Below are 22,456 nucleotides of genomic sequence, written 5' to 3' on the forward strand. Positions count from 1 at the left end.
TATGTGACCTTGAGACAGTGTAAAATCCTGTATCTCTCCCCATCAGTAAAGTGGAAATATACTTAATCTTGTTGGGGTGTGGTCAAGATAAAGTGAAATATATGTAAAGCTCATGAGTATTTAACAGATGTAGGCATTGTATACTGTTACTCCTTCCATTCTGTTTTTCAAATAACTGAGTAAAATCTCTGAGCATAACTAACTTTATTAAGTCTCTTTATTAAGATTATTTGGTCACATGCCCCAGAGATTGACAGTAAAATTTATTTTCCTTTCCTTATCAGTTACAAATGTTACTAGAAATTTATTCTTGTTCAGACTTTGGAATGAGAATTTTTTTTTTTTCCAGAGGGAATTAAATGAATTTGCTTTAGGCAGCTTTCTGAGAGCTGGCAAATTTGGACAGGAATATTAGAATTGCTTTCATAGTGGAGTCCCCACCTGGAACATAGTTGGCAGTAGGGAGAAAGGTTATATAATCATATTCCTTATCACATTTTCAGTAGAGTTTATTGTCTCCTGAAACACTCAAGGAAGTCCCTTACTTCTTTCCTATCAATCAAGAAGGTGATTATGGAATAGGAGGTGAGTAAATTAAAATTAATCTGACTTTAGTAATTTGAGAATAAAAAGAATGCTAACCACCAGGCATGTGTGCTTGTTTTAGCTTCCCAGGAACCTCCTCAGAGGGCATGAAAGGTTGGTTGTAAGCATTAAAACAAACAATCCCAACCCAAACTGTAGATGAAGCCTGGATTAAGTAAGGCAATTTAAAAGATTTTAGGTTGGTAATGGAATACAGAGACGATTTTCATTGGCCAAAATCAGTTTTGATGTTTTGGTTTTACTCATTTAAAATTCTTCTTGGTAAAAAGTTATTCTTGATCATTCTTTCCAGAGTAACAAGAATGATGTTCTTAAAAACATAAATGGAACTGCATCACTTCTCTGCTCAAAACTCTTACCTGCAGTGGTTTTTCCATTGTGCTTAGAATAATATTAAGATTTCATCCCATGACCTATAAGGTGCACGCATACTCTATCTTTGCTGATCTCACCACCTCCTCTGGCATCCGTCTGCCTTCAGCCAGCTGCACTATCATCCATTAGTCTTCAGTCCTTTCAACTTTCCTTATCACTGTATCTAAAAAGTTGGCACTTTCTGCCCACAAAAGTCCCTTCTTTGCTGATTTTATAACTTGGAGAAGTTTGAAATTGGTTTTCTGCTTGATGGCTTTCCTATTTGTTTTTGTTTTCCTATGCTGTTAGATTATAAACCCCATCAGAGCAGAGACCATGTTTTATCCTTTTTGTCTAGTATGTTGGCACATGGTGGGTATCTAATCTTTGTTGAATAAGTGATGGTTTACTAATTTCTGCTTTACAGAAAAGTGGTTACTTAATAAAGGAATGCTTGCTGGTCTTATAGTCTGTAAGTGATAAAGGTTAACATGGGTCAAAAAATAAATGATTCGTGTTTTGGGGTTTAATTTTTCAGAATTTAACTTAGATGGTAACTCCTCTGGGAAGCTTTTCCTGATAGGTCATAGATTAGGTCTCTTCTTGTTTGGTTTATGGCACCATGTGCTTGCTTCATTCATTCAACAACAACAACAACAAACAGATTGCATTTATCTTTTTTTTTTTTTTTTTTTTTTTTTTTTTTTTTTGAGACGGAGTCTCGCTCTGTCGCCCAAGCTGGAGTGCAGTGGCCGGATCTCAGCTCACTGCAAGCTCCGCCTCCCAGGTTTACGCCATTCTCCTGCCTCAGCCTCCCGAGTAGCTGGGACTACAGGCGCCTGCCACCTCGCCCGGCTAGTTTTTTGTATTTTTTAGTAGAGACGGGGTTTCACCATGTTAGCCAGGATGGTCTCGATCTCCTGACCTCGTGATCCGCCCATCTCGGCCTCCCAAAGTGCTGGGATTACAGGCTTGAGCCACCGCGCCCGGCCGCATTTATCTGTTTATCATTGTATCGTCAGCACTTAGCTTGGTGCCTAAGTCAGTACATGGTGGTTGTGTTCAATAATATGTTCAGTCAGGAATAAGTGTTAGAATTTAGGTATCTCAGGCTGGGCACGGCAGATCACGCCTGTAATGCCAGCACTTTGGGGGAGGCTGAGGCAGGCGGATCACGAGGTCAGGAGACTGAGACCACCCTGGCTAACACGGTGAAACCCCGTCTCTACTAAAAATACAAAAAAATTAGCCGGGCCTGGTGGGGGGCACCTGTAGTCTCAGCTACTCGGGAGGCTGAGGCAGGAGCATGGTGTGAACCTGGGAGGTAGAGCTTGCAGTGAGCCGAGATCACGCCGCTGCACTCCAGTCTGGGCAACAGAGCTAGACTCAGTCTCAAAAAAAAAAATAAAGGAAGGAAGGAAGGGAGGGAAGGAGGGAGGGAAGGAAGGGAAGGAAGGGAAGGAAGGGAAGGAAGGGAAGGAAAGGAATTTAGGTATCTCTTTTTTTTTTTTTTTTTGAGATGCAGTCTTGCTCTGTAACCTGGCTGGAGTGCAGTGGTGTGATCTCGGCTCACTGCAACCTCCACATCCTGAGTTGAAGCGATTCTCCTGCCTCAGCCTCCTGCGTAGCTGGGATTATAGGTGTGTGCCACCATGCCAGGCTAATTTTTATATTTTTAGTAGAGACGAGGTTTCACCATGTTGGCCATGCTGTTCTCAAACTCCTGACCTTGCAATCTGCCTGCCTTGGTCTCCCAAAGTGCTGGGATTACAGGCGGGAGCCACCACACTTGGCCAGAATTTAGGTATCTCTTAAGGATCTAACAGCTTTTACTCAGGTGGATTATGGAGGTCACTGGTTCCAAGAATCACTTTGCTTATCTGTTTTCCAAGTTCACCAGGTCATGATATTAGTAAAATTTATTTTGAAATCTTTAATATGGAACATTTGAAACACATACAAAAACAAAGAGAATAATGCGGTGAACCACCACCATGGGCCTATCACCCAACTTCAACAGTATTCAGGGGCGGGGCACGGTGGCTCACGCCTGTAATCACAGCACTATGGGAGGCCAAGGTGGGAGGATCACTTGAGCCCAGGAGTTCAAGGAGAAGCCTGGGCAACCTAGTGAGACCTCATCTCTATAAATTAAAAAAAAAAAAAGTAAAAAAAAAATTTGTTTTTCAACACATGACTAATCTTGTTTAACATTACTCCACACCTCCTCCTTCATATTTTAAAATAAAATTCAGACATTTTACCATTTCATCTGTAAATAATTCAGAAGAGTATAGTCGATTTAAAAACTAGTTAACTCTTGGAAAAACCTGATGCAAAAATTCCATTTGTTCTCTTGAATCTCAGTGTAAATGCCAGCTGGTGAATTTCCATGTGCTAAGCCACTCCCAAGGCCTGACTCACTATCCAAAGCATATACTCTATTGTAATTGCTGAAATAGCAGCAGTTGTTAGAATATGTTATGGTAGTTAAGTATGTTTCTATTGGATAGAGAGAGGTTACCAATAAGAAAAAACTCCTGTGTCAGGGATAAGTTTTTCCCTTTGGAGATCTGATACTTTTTGACGTTGTAAATTACAGGCCTTTAAGATTTGTCTGGAAAATGAAAATGAAATGTGGTTTGTGGATTAATAGAGTAAATTCCTGTAGTTCTTTGTGGGTGAATTCCTGAGAGTCATAATTAGCAGTAAAATGAAGAGCCGAAGTGTCAGAAGCCTCGGTGCTAGAAAGACTTCTCTAAGCCTTGGGAGGTAGACAGTTTAGAGCTTCGGCCAGAGGGAAGGTCACATGGCATTAGTAGTGATTATGGTTAGTTTTATTCTGGAAGTTAAAGTTGTAACCTAGACCTCTGTAAATAGCCTAGTGTGTACATACAATTTTCTGCAGGAAGGGAAGGCACTATTTTCTCAGCAAATATTTTAAAGGATTAAGTACTATCTGAGATTGGCACTGAGTGAATGGTTGGACTAGAACTGTGCTTTCTTGTGATGCCAGTTTTTTTGTGAAGAAGAAATGAAGGGGGACAGACATGATCATAATGATCTTTAACTATTTTTTTTTTTTTTTGAGGTGGAGTCTCGTTCTGTCGCCCAGGATGGAGTGCAGTGGCGTGATATTGGCTCACTGCAAGCTCCGCCTCCCGGGTTCACGCCATTCTCCTGCCTCAGCCTCCTGATTAGCTGGGACTACAGGCGCCCGCCACCTCGCCCAGCTAATTTTTTTCTATTTTTTAGTAGAGACGGGGTTTCACTGTGTTAGCCAGGATGGTCTTGGTCTCCTGACCTCGTGATCCACCCGCCTCGGCTTCCCAGAGTGCTGGGATTACAGGCGTGGCCACCGCTCCCGGCCAACTATTTTTTTTTTGAGACAGAGTCTCGCTCTGTTGCCCAAGCTGGAGTGCAGTGGCGTGATCTTGGCTCACTGCAACCTCCACCTCCTGGATTCAAGTGATTCACCTGCCTCAGCCTCCCGAGCAGCTGGGATTACAGGCACATGCCACCATGCCTGGCTAATTTTTTTTTTTTTTTTTAAGTAGAGATGGGGTTTTACCATGTTGGCCAGGCTGGTCTTGAACTCTTGACCTCAGGTGATCCACCTGCCTTGGCCTCCCAAAGTGCTGGGACTACAGGAGTGCCTTTAACTATTTTTTAAACCAACCATCTAGGAGAACAAGAACTTGATTCTAGGAGGCTACAAGTCCTAGCCCTGCTGCGACTGTAGCCTTACTTTCTCCTTATCCTGAATCACCACGATTCTTCTGCATGTAATATTGGCAGATGGTGGATGTGGTGATCCCAAGTTCATTCTTGGCAACTTATTTTGAAAAATCTGCTCTTTTATTCTTTCTGCTATACTCCCATGTCCCTTAGTTAACTCCTCTATTGAAGTACTTAGCACACATGACTTGAATAGGTATTTTGTCAAAATCATCTGTTTCCTTAGCATCTAGCACATGGTCACTCGGAAAATACTTGTTGACACATGATGATCACTTTCCAATGCTGAGATGGTGTGATTTTGCGATTTCTCCAATGACCTTCAGTCCCTCTGTGTATTGTTCTTCTTTCTAGGTGCTTTGTTCTCAGGCTCTGGACCATTCTCTTGTTTTGGGACATTCCAGGGAACAGGAGAGAAAAATTTGCGTTTAAAACAAGAGGAGTATGTTACATTGATGTTCCTCATTGCTAGGATCACTGGAATGTTCCAGTTGCTATCAGGATGAATTCACTGTTGGTGACAGATGCCAGGAACTCATTATATTTTTGTTATTCTCCCTCATTTACTGAGATTTGGCCCCCTACCTCTGACTATGGTGGGAAGGGGATTTCAGTCTTGATCTTCAAGCTTTATATTATATTATTTTATTTATTTAATTTTAATTTTTCATTTTTTTCAAAGAGACAAGGTCTTGTTCTGGTACCCAGGTTGGATCATAGTGGCACATCCATAGCTCAGTGTAACCATGTCCAGCTGATCTTCAGGCTTTAAAGGTTATGGCCAGTCATTCAGAATTAATCAGTATCAAACAATGAGTATTTTTTTTTTGTCATCTATGTGGTAATTGCTGAAATTAACTTATTATAAAACTAGGCTAGAGTCTAGGCTAAATTAAATTTATGTTTTGTCATCTTCTATAAGATAGTAAAATGGAAGTGTTAAAAAACATTACTTCGAAGTTGGGCATGGTGGCTCATGCCTGTAATCCCAGCACTTTAGGAGGTCAAGGCAGGAGGATCGCTTGAAGCCAGGAGTTTGACACGAGCCTGGGCAAAATAGACTCTGTCTCTACAAAAATAAAAATTAGCCGGGCATGGTGGCACATGCCTGTAGTCTGGCTCCTCTGAAGGCGGAGGCAGGGAGGAGCGCTTGAGCCAAGGAGTTTGAGGTTGCATTGAGCTGTAGATGTGCCACTGATCCAGTCTGCGCAATAGAGCAAGATCGTGTCTCAAAAAAACAAAAGTTCAAAAACTTAAAAATTGTAAAGTGGGTTTTGCTTTGCAGTTTAAAAAGGAAAGAGCCGTATCTACATCTCTGGAGCTACTATGTCTGAGTCTTAGTAATGGTCAAAGAGTAGATGCTTGTTATGGGATACTGGCAGATGAAGGGAAAACTGGGAGCTTTTATAGAGTTTGAAGCTCTTCTTATAAGTGGACAGTTTGAAATTGTAGCTTTTTTTTTTTTTTTTTTTTTTTTTTTGAGATGGAGTCTTGCTTTGTTGCCCAGGCTGGAGTGCAATGGCACTGCAACCTCCACCTCCTGGGTTCAAGCCATTCTCCTGCCTCAGTCATCTGAGTAGCTGGGACTACAGGTGTGTACCACTACGCCCAGCTAATTTTTGTATTTTCAGAAGAGACGGAGTTTCACTGTGTTGGCCAGGCTGGTCTTGAACTCCTGACTTTGTGATCCGCCTGCCTCGGCCTCCCAAAGTGCTGGGATTACAGGCGTGAGCCACCGAGCCAGGCCAAGACTGTAGTTTTTTATTTTGTAAAGTATTGCATATGTTATGGTACCTTAATGAGCACATGAGCATGTTCGGTTGAATTCTGCATCTGGGTTGACCAGCAGGCTACATAGGCCTTCTTTATTTTCTCTCTTCCTTTTTAATATATACAGGTATTGCTTCCATTTTCCTCTTGTCACCTTAATCAAATGTAATCTCAGCCTATCAAAATGCTGAGGTTACAAGTGTGAGCCAGCATGCCCTGCCTTAACTGTTCTTTAAAATCTCTATGCACATCACACTGATAATCGGAAAGGAAAGATTTGTTGTGGATATGAAAGGCAGCAGAGTGTATTGCTTCTTGTAGGAGGTTATGGATATGCCTAGGAGCACAGTGGTTTCTCTGGACTCCTTTAAGACTCTTGGATCACTTTAATCATTACCAGCACTTTGCAGGAACTACATGACATGGATTAGCACTTCTGCCTCCCTTACCTGTTTCAGGGGGCCCAGTTTATTTAATCTTCTCTTTGGGTGCAGAAGACAGAGCGAACAGAGGAATCAGGCAGAGAGAGATTAAGATTTTTTTCATAGGTATTCAGTTTGAGGAGCTATGTAACCATATCTGTTGAGGTGGACTGCTTAAAAACCACAATTCCAAAAAACCCCCACAGTTTATTCATTTAACTGAAAATTGTTATTTTCTCTCTCCTTTTTTTTGATAAGTCAGACCTCTAAATTGATTTTCTTTTGTCTTTCTTCCTTTTCCTTTTTCCCTTCTTCATTCCATTTTTGTTCCTTTCCCTTTCTTTCTTCTTTTTTTTTTAAAGAGACAGTGTCTCACTCTGTCACTCAGGCTGGAGTGCAGTGGTGTAATCATATCTCACTGCGGCCTCAACCTCCTGGGGTCAAGCGATCCTCCTACCTCAGCCTCCTGAGTAGTTGGGACTTTAGGCAAACACCACCATGCCTGGTTAATTTTTGTATTTTTGTAGAGTTGGGATTTTGCCATACTGCACAGTCTGGTCTCAAACTCCTGGGTTCGAACAGTCCACTCGCTTCTGCCTCCCAGAGTGTTGGGATTACAGGTGTGAGCCACTGTGCCTGGCAAGTTTCTTTTTATTCTTTGCATTCCCTTCCCCTAAATTAAAATGGATCAATGGCATTCTTTCCAAAGAAGTGCTTGTTTGAAAGAAGACCCAGAATTCTATGAAATTGCTTTTTTTTTTTTTTTTTTGGTTAGGAAATTTGTTTTTTAGAAGATAAGGATAATGTCATCTTAGATTGTAAAAATTATTCTCATCCCCTTTGGAATGTAAGGAAAACTTTTTTTTTTTTTTTTTTGAGACGGAGTCTCGCCCTGTCACCCAGGCTGGAGTGCAGTGGCGCGATCTCGGCTCACTGCAAGCTCCGCCTCCCGGGTTCACGCCATTCTCCTGCCTCAGCCTCCCGAGTAGCTGGGACTACAGGCGCCCGCCACCTTGCCCGGCTAGTTTTTTGTATTTTTTTAGGAGAGACGGGGTTTCACCGTGTTAGCCAGGATGGTCTCGATCTCCTGACCTCGTGATCCACCCGTCTCGGCCTCCCAAAGTGCTGGGATTACAGGCTTGAGCCACCGCGCCCGGCCTTTTTTAGTAGAGACAGAGTTTCTCCATGTTGGTTAGGCTGAACTCCCGACCTCGGGTGATTCGCCCTCCTCGGCTTCCCAAAGTACTGGGATTACAGGTGTGAGCTACGGTGCCTGGCCTCTAATACTCAAGTTTTTAAGGAACAATATTTCCAATTTTGGGGGGGCACACACATCTAATTTTTAAAATCTTCCCAGTTAGGGAATGGATATTTAAACTTTTCTGTTGTAATTTCAAAAACTGTATGTTTAGTAGTATGTAGTAGAATAAATGCATTGGACTAGTAATCAGATTGTGGCTCATTTTTCTTTTATCAGATCACTGAACTCTTGTGCTGTAGTTCCCCAACTAAAAATGAAAAGAGTGAATGTGTTAGTTTCTGAGGTTCTTGTTATAAAAGTGTAGTTATTCTAGGTTTTATTGGCATTTCTCTAATGCTGATAAAAGATTAAAAGAATTTTGCTTATAATACTGTTCATATAAAAATAGAATTCATTTCAATATAAAATGAGTGAGACTTGGATTCTAAAGGGGCTTAGTCAGTGGATGACTAAAGCAACCTTTATATAAGATGGTCTCACGTAGAAATCAATTTCAAGATACATTCTCTAGGAGGCTGGGGAGAGCCGGGGGAGGGAAACAACCACCAAAACATACATTGTCTGACAACTTTGAGCTAAAATCCAGTATCTTAATTTGAGATTAATGTAAGAAATCTGTCAGGTATTTTTAAAAAGTAGCTCATCACTATTTAGGAGTTGACTTTTTCTGTTATAGCTTTCATTGAAAGACTATTGTTTTAGTCATTCGCTCCTAAATTCCTTTTCCTGATAATAAAAGATTGAGCTCATACCTTTGCATAACGATCTGGAGAGTATTTTAAGCTTGGCATGTTCAAACCTGGCAGACTCAATTAACATGTGGACAAACTAGCCCATTAGAAAATTTTTAAAGTTCCAAGCCATAAATATGTTCTAAATGAACATGGGCATGTATAAAATTAGTACTTAAGCCTTCAAATAGTGCAGACATTCAAAATGCCTGTTGCCTTGGGTGACTGATTTTCAGTGAGGCTCTCACTTACCCTACACTTTACTCTTTGTGTGAAACAGTGCCAGGAACAGAGTCGGGAGAGGGTTTGCTCCTTTAGTGCTCTACTACCCTCTGCTTTCAGCAGAGAGAAGTCTGCCGTTTTATTTCTTAAACTCCTACCATATGGAAAGCTTCTAAAAATAAACTTTGGATTTGTATTGGACTTCTAAATGTGTAACCTCCTTTATCCATGACTAAAGCCAATGTAAATACCTTTAATTACTCTACATAGAAAGCTGTGGCATCGTTTTAGTAAGAAAGATCACCAACCATAATATTTAAATTATCAACCAAATTATTTTATCTTTAATGTATGTTCTAGTTGACATGGATGAGAACCTGTTTGTGTTGTCAAGCAAAAACTAGTTGGTGGTTTTTAGTGAATCCACTTTAATTTTTTGTGCATGAATTGTTGGTGTAATTATGTAGCAGACATATTCGTGAGAATGTAGAAGTACACCAGTTTTTGACACAACAGATTGTTTAAATGGATCGTTATTCACTTTGTAAATTCTGGTCAGTTGGGCCTTCAGTCAGCAAGTGTATAATGAGCACCTGTTACTTGCCAGGCCCTGCTAGGTCTTGCGAGATACAAAGTTGTGTAAAGGATGATTCTTGTTCAGACAAGTAAGAGAGAAAGGAAAAAGAAAACCTGGGGACAACCAAATATTTTAACGGTGTTAACAGAGAAATAGATGCTATGGGAGCATGGAGGAGAGATGAGTAGAGTAATACTTGGGGGCATTGGGAACCGCTTTAGAAAAATGTTTCATTTGGCTTTTTTTTTTTGGAGACAGAGTCTCACTCTGTTACCTAGGCTGCTGGAGTGCAGTGGCGTGATCTCGGCTCATTGCAGCCTCCACCTCCCAGGTTCAAGTGATTCTCATGCCTCAGCCTCCCGAGTAGCTGGGATTACAGGTATGCACCACCACTCCCAGCTGTTTGTTTTTTGTTTTTTTTTTTTTGAGATGCAGTCTCGCCATCACTTAGGCCATAGTGCAGCAGTGCAATCTTGGCTTACTGCAGCTTCTGCCTCTTAGGTTCAAGGATTCTTGTGTGTCATTCTCTGAGTAGCTGGGACCACAGGTACACGCCACCACGTTCGGCTAGTTTTTGTGTTTTTAGTACAGACAGGGTTTCACCATGTTGGCCAGGCTGGTCTTGAACTCCTGACCTCAAGTGATCCGCCCGCCTTGACCTCCCAAAGTGCTGGGATTACAGGCGTGAGTCACTGCACCCAGCCTAATTTTTGCATTTTTAGTAGAGATGGGGTTTTGCCTTATTAGCCAGGCTGGTCTTGAACTCCTGGCCTCAAGTGATCCTCCCGCCCTGCCCTTCCAAAGTGCTAGGATTATAGGCACTTTTCATAGGTGTTCAGTTTGAGGGTATATGTAACCATATCTGTTGAGGTGAACTGCTTAAAAACCACAGTTCGTTTATTTAATTGGGAATTGTTTTTTTCCCTCCTTTTTTGATAACAGTCAAACCTCTAAATTGATTTTCTTTTGTCTTTCTTTCTTCTTCCAACTGAGCCACGACACTGAGCCTCAGTTGGATCTTAAGTAATAAAAATTATTTACAACAGAGGCTATATTTTTTTGAGTGCCAGGGTTAATGTTACCCACCAGGGAAAGGAGAACATTGTAGGCAGTAGGAGAAACAGTAGAACTATCAAAGACAGTATGTTCTAGGAGGAAGTTTGGTGTGGGTAATGGGGAGGAGGAAGGACATTAGTGGCCAGAGAGCAAAGGCTAGTGAGACTGGGTGGGATCAGATTATGAAAGACTTCAGGGCCAGGCATGGTGGCTCATGCCTGTAGTCCCAGCATTTTGGGAGGCCAAGGTTGGAGGATGGCTTGAGCCCAGGAGTTTGAGATGAACCTGGACAACATAGTGACACCCCATTTCTATAAAAAATACAAAAATTAGCTGGGCATGGTAGTGTGTGCTTGTGATTCCATGTACTTGAGAGGTTGAGATGGGAGAATTATGTGATCCCAGGAATTTGAGGCTGCGGTGAGCTGTGATCTTGCCACCACACTGCAGCCTGGGCAACAGGAAAAAAAAAAAAAAGGACTCTAGATATAACACTGATTCTGTCTCTATTGTCATGTCTTTGTTCTCTTTTCCTTGTCTGTAAAGACTTTCTCCACTCCGCCAATCTAACTTATTTTTAAAGGTCCGGTTTTATCGCATCTGTTATGTAAAGCCTTCGTCCCTTTTCTCCAGAGCTTACCGATTTTTTACTGTGAATGTTTGCACAAAGAGGCTGTATTATGCCTCATAATAAGGATTTCCATTTCTTGAACTGTTTTTTGTTTTGTCTCATCTGTCCAGCTAGTTTCTCAACTCCTTAAGTGAAGAGAATGAATCCTCTTCAGCGCCTGGTATTAGTGCTAATCACATTGTGAGGACTCAAGAAGTAAATGATGAATATAGAGCACTTACATATACAAACCATTACAATAAGTAGAGATTGCCTATGTTTTTTTAAAAAGCATTTCTTGGCCGGGCGTGGTGGCTTACACCTGTAATCCCGGCACTTTGGGAGGCCGAGGCAGGTGGATCACGAGGTCAGGAGATCGAGACCATCCTGGCCAACGTGGTGAAACCCCGTCTCTACTAAAATACAAAAAAATAGCCGGATGTGATGGTGCGCACCTGTAGTCCCAGTCTATTCAGGCTGGGCAGAGAAATCGCTTGAACCCAGGATGCGGAGGTTACCGTGAGCTGAAATTGCGCCATTGCACTCCAGCCTGGTGATAGCGAGACTCTGTGTCCAAAAAAAAAACAAAAAAAAGGGCATTTATTAACATCAATAAGAGCAATTTTCAGAGGTATAGGACAATTGTCATTTGGATATAAAATGAGTTAATAAAAACACTTATAGAGTTGTGAGATTTAGTTTTAATATTTAAGCACTTGCAACAGTAACTAGCATATAGGAAGTGCTCAATCAGTGTTACCTATTATTTAACTCCACTTATATGGGCCTTTTTACCAGTGACAGAACTCTTTAACACTGTTGTGGGCATGGAGAGGATTGAAAGGAGATAAGAAACAGCTTCTTACCTTTGAAACCAAATTCCTTTTAGGAATGGGAAGAACTGTTTATATTGCATGAACTTTTATTTTTCTGTTTGTGTTGTAGTGATCGGAGGGTATGGTTGGCATGGAATTGAATTTCATCTGTCTGTGGGAATTGTAAGCAAGGTAGGTCCCAGATTTATTTACTCTTCCCTCCCTCCTTTCCTAATGTGGTCGTTAGTATCTTCAGTTATACTGACCTAGAATAGATCAGGTTTGACTGTTGTTTGGGGAAACATTATCTTTTTCAGTGTCACTCATCGTGCCGGTTGATGGTCTGTCATGTGGTTTATCCAGTGTTGTGGACTACATCTAGTATCTCGTTAGAATGTAGAGAATGCTAAGAAACAGCATAACCAATGTAAAATGTTGGTGGTCCTAGAACAGAACCATGAATTTACACATGTACCCACCCACACATACTCCTACCTCTTTAATCCAGTCCCTGGGGGCAGAAGTTTTTGTGTTGGAGCCATTATGTAAACCAATTTAGGGTAGTGGGTAATGGTAGTCTGGCTTCTTCTGATCACTCTAAAAATCAGTAGCCTGTGTGAATGGTAGACTAAATGCAACAAAGGACCTGACTAGACAGTAGCCAGGCCATTACTGGCAACTGTAAATTTTCTTACTGATGACAGGATCTGTCCATCTGTAACCACTAGAGTTTGATTTGACACAGCATGCTTTGTTCCTATCTTAAGCTCCGGGGCCTGAACAAACGTACACCAGATACAGCTTTGGCTTATATATCTGTCTTATGTCAGGTGCCTGCAAAAAGAGCTATAGATGGCAGTTCACGCAGCTCTGCAAAACTATTTCTGTCAGAATATTTTGTGTCAAGGTAAAGGCTAGTGCTAGTTCATGTAGTTCTAGTTTTCTGTCACCAAAGGTATGTTGAGATTCCTCTTGCTCATTGGTACAGGAGACCTGGCTCAGTTGGAGAGTAAACTTGACAGTCAAAACAGGACTTCCCAACCAGGAATTCTGTAAACTTGTGTGTGTGGTTCTATGGGTTGATGTCAGTCTGGACTCTTGCTGCATCTACACTTAGCACAGGTTCTTGAGACTGGCTTTCTCTCAGTCACAAAGAAGAGAAACCTTTAGTACCTTGCTGCAGGGAAAAACAGTGTAGCCACTTCCTGTAGCAGAAGGAACGTGGCCTTGGAATTGACACTGCTGTCTAGGAAGGAGGAGGAGATGGTAGATTAAAGTTTAACTTCTGTAAATGAATCCTTCATTGTCATTTAGTGGTCTGAATTTTCTGGGTGTGGTCTGTGTGATCAGTCAGTAAATTATCTTTTTTCTATTGTTCTACTTTTATATTGGGATAATAAACTGTTTCATGGAAACACTGTGTGATAAAAATTAATGGAAAGTAAAGAAAGGTACCAACTTTTATTGAATTCCTGCTGGAGTTAGGCATTGTACTGTAAATTTTCATGTATGTTCTTTTATTGAAATATATCAAGTTCATTGATATTACGGTTTTTCAAGTCTAGGTGAATAATATTGTGACTCAGTGTCTTGAACTGTTTATAATAGCCATTTAGAGGATATAGAATTGTGTAGTGTTTCATGTTATTTCATTTGTTTTCTGGAGAAGGAAAGAAAATAATTATATGAGTTAGTTTTCTTTTTTGGGGGGCTTGCTACTGATTAGCCAAAGGCAGGGTGGAGACTAGCAGGTCTGAAATTAGAGACACCTGTGCTGTTTTGGGAAGTTGAGACTCTTGACCTAGGATTTGCTGAAGTTGGTGCAGGAGAGGTCAGTGTAGGTTAATATTTTCAGAGCTCAGGCCGGGCGCGGTGGCTCAAGCCTGTAATCCCAGCACTTTGGGAGGCCGAGGCGGGTGGATCACGAGGTCAGGAGATCGAGACTATCCTGGCTAACATGGTGAAACCCCGTCTCTACTAAAAATACAAAAAACTAGCCGGGCGTGGTGGCGGGCGCCTGTAGTCTCAGCTACTTGGGAGGCTGAGGCGGGAGAATGGCGTGAACCCGGGAGGCGGAGCTTGCAGTGAGCCGAGATCACGCCACTGCACTCCAGCCTGGGAGACACAGCGAGACTCCGTCTCAAAAAAAAAAAAAAAAATATATATATATATATTTTCAGAGCTCAAAGCAAATGTGGATTGGGGTTGTTTATAGGTGCAGTTTTGCTTGATCTCTGTATCTGCAAATGGAGTAAAAAAGTACAGTACTGCTGTTTTGGGAAACTTCTGCAAAAGTCCCTGAGCCAATGCAAATTAATCTTCTCCAAAAATACCAAGAAAATTCCCCATTTGGCTGTTTCACCTGGTTGAGGGAATTGACTGTTGTCATTATGCTTGTAAAGAAATTACCAGGCTGGGTGTGGTAGTTCATGCCTGTAATTCCAGCACTTTGGGAGGCTGAGGTGGATGAATTGCTTGAATCCAGGAGTTTGAAACCAGCCTGGGCAACATGGTGAAACCCTGTCTCTACAAAAAACACCAGAAAAATTAGCCGGGCATGGTGACATGTGCCTGTAGTCCCATTTGCTAGAGAGGCTGAGGTGGGAGGATTGCTTGAGCCTGGGAAGTAGAGGCTGTAGTGAGCTGTGATTGCATCACTGCACTCCAGCCTGGGTGACAGAGTGAGACCCTGTCTCAAAAAAAAAAAAAAAAAAAATTTTCCACAGTTTTGTTTGTTTGTTTGTTTGTTTTTTATTGAGAGACAGGGTCTTGATTTGTTACCCAAACTGAATTGCAGTGTGGAACAATTACAGTTCACTGTAGCCTTGAACTCCTGGGTTCAAGTGATCCTTCTGCCTCAGCCTCCAGAGTAGCTAGGACTGCAGGCATGTGCCACCATGCCTGGCTAATTAAAAAAAAAAAAACAAAATTTTTTTTGTAGAGACTGACGTCTCACTGTATTGTCCGGGTTGGTCTTGAACTCCTGGCCTCAGGTGATTCTCCTACCCCGGCCTCCCAAAGTGTTTGCATTTACAGGCGTGAGCCACCATGCCTGGTCCACACGTTCTTTTAAAACAATTATAAATTTGATTTTCTGTTTTTAAATTTTCTCTTGAAATTCTTCTCTCATGGGAGATACCATCTCTATGTTTTTCAGTCATGCAATAGCTGGGGGTCAGAATAAATTGTTCGGCTCTCTCCTAGGTGATATGCAATTAAACTGAAATCTTCCTTCTCCTTTGGACTTGTGCATATATCTATGAAAGGTGAAAAAAATCTGGTTAAGAGCAGCAGAATTACCTGATACTATACTGTCCTTTAAAGGGCTGAGGTGGACACATTAACATTTCTTAATCTATGCATTTTTCCATGTTTATTTTTCTGTCTATTGAATGAATTACTGTACTTTTCCTCTTGGCCACTTCCTTTTTATGGTTTAGTGAGAGAAACTTAATGTAATTTTTCCTTCTTTGTTGAACAAATATTAGTTCTTTAAAAATAACTTTATTGAGGTGTAATTTATATACTACAGAATTTGCCTGTTTGAAGTGTACAGTTTATTTTTAGTAATTTTGTGGAGATGTGCAACCATTGCCCCACTCCAGTATTACATTTCCAGTGCCCCAAAAAGATCCCATGTAAACACCACTTTTTAACTTCCTTTGAAGTCAGGCACACGTTTTATTAAGTTCTGCATCAGATTTAATCTTCTTCCACTCATGAAGTTTTCCACCACTCTGCGTATTACACCTCTTCTTTCCTCTTCTTCTTTATATATTTCTTATTACTGGTCAAACATACCACTCATTTGTTATTTTATTACATTTTCTCAACACTTTTTAAAAAGTGTAACCTTGAAAAGAAGGGATTTAGCTTTTATTCAAAGTTATTTTTTTCTTTGAAAGTTGTTATCTTGTAATGCCTCAGGCCTCTCAGTAAGAGCTCATTATTCTGGGTTTTTGTTCATTTCATTTGCTATTTATTTATTTATTTATTTATTTGTGAGATAGAGTCTCGCTCTGTCACCAGGCTAGAGTGCAGTGGCGCGATCTCAGCTCACTGTAACCTCTGCCTCCCAGGTTCAAGCAATTCTCCTGCCTCAGCTTCCCAAGTAGCTGGGACTACAGGCGTGTGCCACTACACCTGGCTAATTTTTTGTATTTTTTTAGTAGAGATGGGGTTTCACCATGTTGGCTGGGATGGTCTCGATTTCTTGACCTCGTGATCCGTCTGCCTTGGCCTTCTAAAGTGGTGGGGTTACAGGCGTGAGCCACTGTGCCCAGCTGCTATTCATTTATTTTTAAAGGGAATAATTTATTGGTTATTTCTTGTGTGTGTATACACATCAGGTATTAGCTAATTTGGAGAACTCTGCTCTGTGCATAAGTATTCAGATGCTCAGTAAAAGATGTGAATATTGTCGTACATTTGAGCTTTTCCTTTTTTTTTTTTTTTTTTTTTTTTTTAAGACGGAGTCTTGCTCTGTTACCCAGGCTGGAGTGCAATGGTGTGATCTTGGCTCACTGCAACCTCTGCCTCCTGGGTTCAAGCGATTCTCGTGCCTCAGCCTCCTGAGTAACTGGGATCACAGGTGTGTGCCACCATGCCCGGCTAATTTTTGTATTTTTAGTAGAGACGGGTTTCACCATGTTGACCAGGCTGGTCTCAAACTCCTAAGCTCATGATCCACCCACCTCGACCTCCCAAAGTGCTGGGATTGCAGGCATGAGCCACCACGCCTGGCTACACTTGAGCTTTTTAAAGGCCTACCTGCCATATTGGTTTGTTTCATTAATGGTGATGTTAAATCTCATCATTTGGTTGAGTTCCTGTCTGCCAGATTTATCCATTGTAAACTGTCTTTTCCCGTTTGTGATACATAATCTGTAGAGCCATACTAATTGTTTACTTTTGATATCTCTTGTATAGAAGTACCATGTGGTTGTCACAGTAGCAATACGTCTTCTTAGAGTAACAAACTAACCTGGCTAACAGTGTTTAAAAATTGAGCATTATGGCCAGGCGCGGTGGCTCAAACCTGTAATCCCAGCACTTTGGGAGGCCGAGACGGGCGGATCACGAGGTCAGGAGATTGAGATCATCCTGGCTAAAACGGTGAAATCCTGTCTCTACTAAAAAAAATACAAAAAACTAGCCGGGCGACTTGGTGGGCGCCTGTAGTCCCAGCTACTCAGGAGGCTGAGGCAGGAGAATGGCGTGAACCCGGGAGGCGGAGCTTGCAGTGAGCTGAGATCTGGCCACTGTACTCCAGCCTGGGCGATAGAGCGAGACTCCGTCTCCAAAAAAAAAAAAAAAAAAAAAAAAAAATTGAGCATTATGTGGAAGACAATATGTGAAAAATGCAAAAAAATGAAGTTCAGAATTCGTTTAATTTGAGCTTCTTTGTAATGTGAATTTTTTTTTTTTTTTTTTTGAGACGGAGTCTGCTCTGTCACCCAGGCTGGAGTGTAGTGGCACGATCTTGGCTCACTGCAACCTCTTAACTCCTGGGTTCAAGCGATTCTCCTGCCCCAGCCTCCTGAGTAGCTGGGATTACAGGCGCGTGCCACCATGCCTGGCTAATTTTTGTATTTAGAGATGTGGTTTCACCATGTTGGTCTGGCTGGTCTTGAACTCCTGACCTTGTGATTTGCCTGCCTTGGCCTCCCAAATTGCTGGGATTAAAGGCATGAGCCACCGTGCCCAGCCTTGTAATGTGAATTTTTAAGTGCAAAGTTTAAATACAGTTGCTTAAGAGCCTTGGGATGCAAATCTAGTTTTCCTTAGGTCATAAGGAATTTTTGCTGACAACCCTTTCACAGTTGTACTTTTGTAGACATTATTAACATTTTTCATAGTTTTCAGACAAGTTCTTTCCTGCTTTTAAAATTCCTTCCTCCAGTCTTTTCATGTATCCCTTGGAACAATACAGCTCTTACTGAGGGGTCTAGAGTTGTCTGGGTTTGAACCCTGGCTCAGCAGTTACTTAACCTCTCTGTACTTTAGTATTCTCCTTTGTAAAATAGAATAGTAATACCATATAAGTTTTTTTGAGGATTACATAGGCATTTGGTACTTTTTCTGGTCACAGATGTTCAGTAAGCCTGTATATTATTATTCTCAGTCTGATAAAACTTGTAATAGGCAGTGACTTTTTCCTTTATACGCTGTACATGTATATATAAACATATAAATGTACCTCATAGACATTGCTCAAGGAAATAATCATAGACATTCCTTCTGTAATTGTCTCTGTCCCTATCTTGGGGGGAAATTTAGATTCACTTTTTTAGGTTACTTGTAGGATCCATATGTTAACCATACACCCCCCTTTCCACCATGTCTACATTTGCTGCATATTACTTTGAATATAACACTTAGGCACTGTCTAGTGCTATGAAAAAAAATGGTAAATATTATTTCTACCTCAGACTATATGATCTTTTTTTTTTTTTTTTTTTTTTTCCAGAGACAAGGTTAAGTTACTCTGTTGCCCCAGGCTGAAATACAGTGGCACCGTCATAGCTCACAGCAGCTTTGCATTCCTGGACTCCAGCAGTCATCCTGCCTCAGCCTCCTCAGTAGCTAGGATTGCAGGCATGTGCCACTATGCCTGGCTGATTTTTAAATTTTTTGTGGAGATGGAGTCTCGCTGTGTTGCCCAGGGTGGTCTTGAAGTCCTGGGCTCGAGCAGTCCTCTGGCTTTGGCTTCTCAAAGCATTGGGATATTAGGTGTGAGCCAATGCACCTGGCCCAGACTATAATCTTAATATGTATGTTGGAAATGGTTAAATTCAAGGCACTGTTACTACTTTACATCTCTGACCTGAATTGGAGGCCACAGTTCATTAAGTGGCAATCTATTCATCTAAGGACAGCTACCACCTAAATTTTTCAGTGGTTCTCAGTGGGGAAGGTACCGTATATCCAAAGGGTATTTGGAAATGTATGGAGGCATTTTCGGTTGTTAAGTGACTGTGGGTGAGGGATGCACCACTGGCATTTGGTGCAGAAAACTCAGAATTGTTCACCCAAAATGCCAGTAGCGTCACTGTTGTGAAATTAAGCTAAATACTTTGGTAAATCAGTAGATAATGTTTTATCTTAGTTATAAAAAAATGTTGAGCCTGGGCGTGGTGGCTCACGCCTGTAATTCCAGCACTTTGGAAGGCCAAAGTGGGTGGATCACAAGGTCAGGAGTTCCAGATCAGCCTGACCAATATGGTGAATCCGCATCTGTACTAAAAATACAAAAATTATCTGGGTGTGGTGGTGCATGCATGCCTGTAATCCCAGCTACTCAGGAGGCTGAGGCAGGAGAACCGCTTGAACCCAGGAGGCGGAGGTTGCAGTGAGCCGAGATCGCACCACTGCACTCCAGCCTGGGCGACAGAGCGAGACTCTGTCTCAAAAAAAAAATGTTGGAGTGTGGCCTTCTTACCTTTCCATGGCATGTGCTCATCCACTGTTGTCAGTGTACTCTGAAAAAGGGGAGTCATCTGGCAAAAATGTCACTTTGCTTCCTGTATTCAAGGCTCCCATTTCACCAGATATTGTGAACTTTGTTCACACCAATTTGCACAAAAACAACAGACAGCCCTATCTTGTTACTGAGTCTTGAGGTACTGGCAGAGTTGGGTCTCACATTCCCAGAGTTTGAGGTGGTGGGACTCACTGTTCTGGCCAGGGTGCTTTTGGAAATATCTGTCATGGAGGCCACATGTTTGCAGCAACCAAAACCTGGCACTGTTGGCACTGTAGAGTGAATACAGCCCAGAAAACGATATGCTATCTGTTCTCCCCTGGGTGCCTCTGCCTTACCAGTGCTGGTCATGTCTAAAGGTCATCATATTAAGGAAGTTCCTGGACTTTTTTTGGTGGTCAGAGATAAAGTTGAAGGCTACAAGACAATCAAGGAGGCTGTTTTGCTACGTAAGAAACTTAAAGCCTGGAGTGATACAAAAAAGGGCTATACCTCTCAGCAAATGAGAGCTGGCAAGGGCAAAATGAGAAACCATTGTATCCAGCACAAGGGACCCTGCATGGTCTATAATGAAGATGATCATATTGTCAAATCCTTGAGAAACATTCCTGGAATTACTCTGCTTAATGGTAAGCAAACTGAACATTTTGAAGCTTGCTCCTGATGGGCATGTGGGACGTTTCTGCATTTGGACTGAAAGTTCTTTCTAGAAGTTAGAGAATTGTGTGGCACTTGGTGTAAAGCTGCTTCCTCAAGAGTAACTGCAGTCTTTCCATGCACAAGATGATCAATACAGACCTTAGCAGAATCTTGGAAAGCCCAGACATCCAAAGCCCTTCAAGCACGTTGCAGGAAGATTCATTGTAGAGTCCTGAGGAAGAACCTCCTGGAAAACCTGAGAATCATGTTGAAGCTAAACCCATATGCAAAGACCATGTACTGAAACACCATTCTTTGCCAGTCCAGCAATCATAAACTCCGGTTGGAGGAGGCAGCGGTGGCGGTGGTGGTGGCGGTGGCGGCGGTGGCGGCAGCAGCAGCAGCAGCAGCACTAGAGGCCAAATCAGATGAGAAAGGGGATTGTAGTCAAGAAGCCTGTGGTAGGGAAGAAAGGAAAGAAGGTTGTTGGTGTTAAGCAGAAGAAACCTCTGGTGGGAAAAAGGGCAGCAGCTACCAACCAAGACATCAGCAGCTGAAAAAAAAACTTACCACAGAGGAAACGAAGCCTGCTGCATAAACTGTTGGTTTATTCCATAAAGGTCGAATAATTTTGGACAGCTTATTTTAAATAAAGACCTGATCAATGAAAAAAAAAAGTTATTGCTCATGGCAGGAAGCTTTTTGGATGAATCCTTCAGAGCTGTAGTATGTAATCTCTGAATTATTTAAGGGGAATTAGGCCATATTTTCTCAGTTGGGAGAGTAAGGTTTTGTCCTGAAGATTCTGAGGGTGTTTGCCATTATGAATGTGTTTTGGTAGGGTTTAACCTCTAAAATTAAGAGTAGTTGAATGGCTAGGGTGGTTTAGTGGTTAAAGAAAATTGGCATTATTCCTTTAGTAATCTTTGTATCCTCATGGTTGATGGAAATAATACAATTTGTGCCTGGCATTCCAGTGATGCCTGGATATTGTTTGTCCTGTTCTTTCTTTCCTTCTTCGTCTTTTTTTTTTTTTTTTTTAAAGAGCAAATGATGTATTTGTTTGGCAGATCAATAAGATTTCATTAGGTATGTAATTTAACTTGTTGTAGCTTGTTTCACTTGAGGCTAGTATAGGACTTTGACAAAGATTAAAAAATATATATTTATTCTCAACTTCCACCTCCCATTTTATCGGTCTCTAGGGCAATGTTTCTCAAACATTTTTGGCTGTGGGTCATAGTTCAAGATGTATTTACATTGAGACCCATTACACGCATAAGTATATCGGTATCTAAAACAAAAGTTTCATGAAATAATACTTACCCTTATTAGGTGCAGTGTAATCTGGTTGTTTCTATTTTATTCCATTTTATTTAATTGCAAAATGTTGAGGTTGGCCTAGCATGTTGATTCTGTGACCAGTGTATTATGAATTGCAGTTAAAAATACTGTGTTAGGATATATGTTCATGAAATTTTAACTCAGGCTTTAAAAATATATCCCAAGTCTTACTGTCTCTGTCTGCCCAACTATTGCCCTTGGCTAAGCCACCTTCATCTCTCTCTTAGACTTCTCCAGTAGCCTCCTAATTGCATTCTCTGCTGCCTCTCATCCCCTGCCATCACCTAGCTCTGTTGTTTTAGCTGTCTAATTGATGCTTTTAAAATGTTACTCTGGTCATGTCGTCCTTACTATTACTTTCTTTCCCCCACTTTCATTTATCGTGGTAAAATACACATGAAATTTACCATCTTAATAATTTTAAGTGTATAGTTCAGTGGTATTGTATACATTCATAATGTTGTGCAACTATCATCACCATCCATCTCCAGAACTCTTTTCAGCTTGTAAAACTGAAACTTTACACCCGTTAAACGAGTAAGCCCCTATTCCCTCCTCCTCCTTCCCCCTGGAAACTACCATTCTACTTTGTGTCTATGATTTTGACCACTCTAGGTACCTCATATAAGTGGAATCATACAGCATATATTACTTTCTGTTATAAATTTAGCCTATGGGATTTTTTAAAAAGTTTATATAATGTTTTGCATACAAGTTAAAAATTAAAGTAGTAATCATCGACCTCAGACATCTAGAACAAGTTATACCATGGAGCCTTCCTGCTCAGCAGTATTGAGGCCTGGACTGCCTTGTTTCTTCTTCCCTTCA

At 41.3% G+C, this 22,456-nt stretch overlaps 2 protein-coding genes and 1 pseudogene across 9 annotated transcripts in view; 2 read left to right on the forward strand and 1 right to left on the reverse strand.

The window, feature by feature from the left end:
- LOC126963577 (E3 ubiquitin-protein ligase RBX1) overlaps positions 1–22,456 on the reverse strand; it is a 598,764-nt gene that overhangs the window by 373,702 nt on the left and 202,606 nt on the right. The window contains exon 1 of one of the 6 annotated variants that reach the window (XM_050805837.1): positions 18,488–18,491. The exons of the other annotated variants lie outside the window; for them this stretch is intronic. The gene's annotated coding sequence lies outside the window, so the exon portion shown is untranslated. Of the gene's footprint in view, positions 1–18,487; positions 18,492–22,456 lie in introns of those variants that run through there. 6 annotated transcript variants of the gene reach the window in all.
- Positions 1–22,456, forward strand: part of MRTFA (myocardin related transcription factor A) — a 217,625-nt gene that overhangs the window by 29,555 nt on the left and 165,614 nt on the right. Inside the window, exon 1 of one of the 2 annotated variants that reach the window (XM_050805823.1) lies at positions 9,953–12,354. The exons of the other annotated variant lie outside the window; for it this stretch is intronic. Coding sequence (XP_050661780.1) covers positions 12,262–12,354 — 93 coding nt within the window. The 5' untranslated portion in view covers positions 9,953–12,261. Of the gene's footprint in view, positions 1–9,952; positions 12,355–22,456 lie in introns of those variants that run through there. 2 annotated transcript variants of the gene reach the window in all.
- LOC126963606 (60S ribosomal protein L4-like) lies at positions 18,651–21,260 on the forward strand (annotated as a pseudogene). The gene has a single exon (XR_007729173.1). The product of XR_007729173.1 is annotated as a 60S ribosomal protein L4-like (transcript).

The sequence above is a fragment of the Macaca thibetana genome, chromosome 10, assembly GCF_024542745.1.
Source record: "Macaca thibetana thibetana isolate TM-01 chromosome 10, ASM2454274v1, whole genome shotgun sequence".
In the NCBI taxonomy this organism is placed as follows: Eukaryota; Metazoa; Chordata; class Mammalia; order Primates; family Cercopithecidae; genus Macaca; species Macaca thibetana.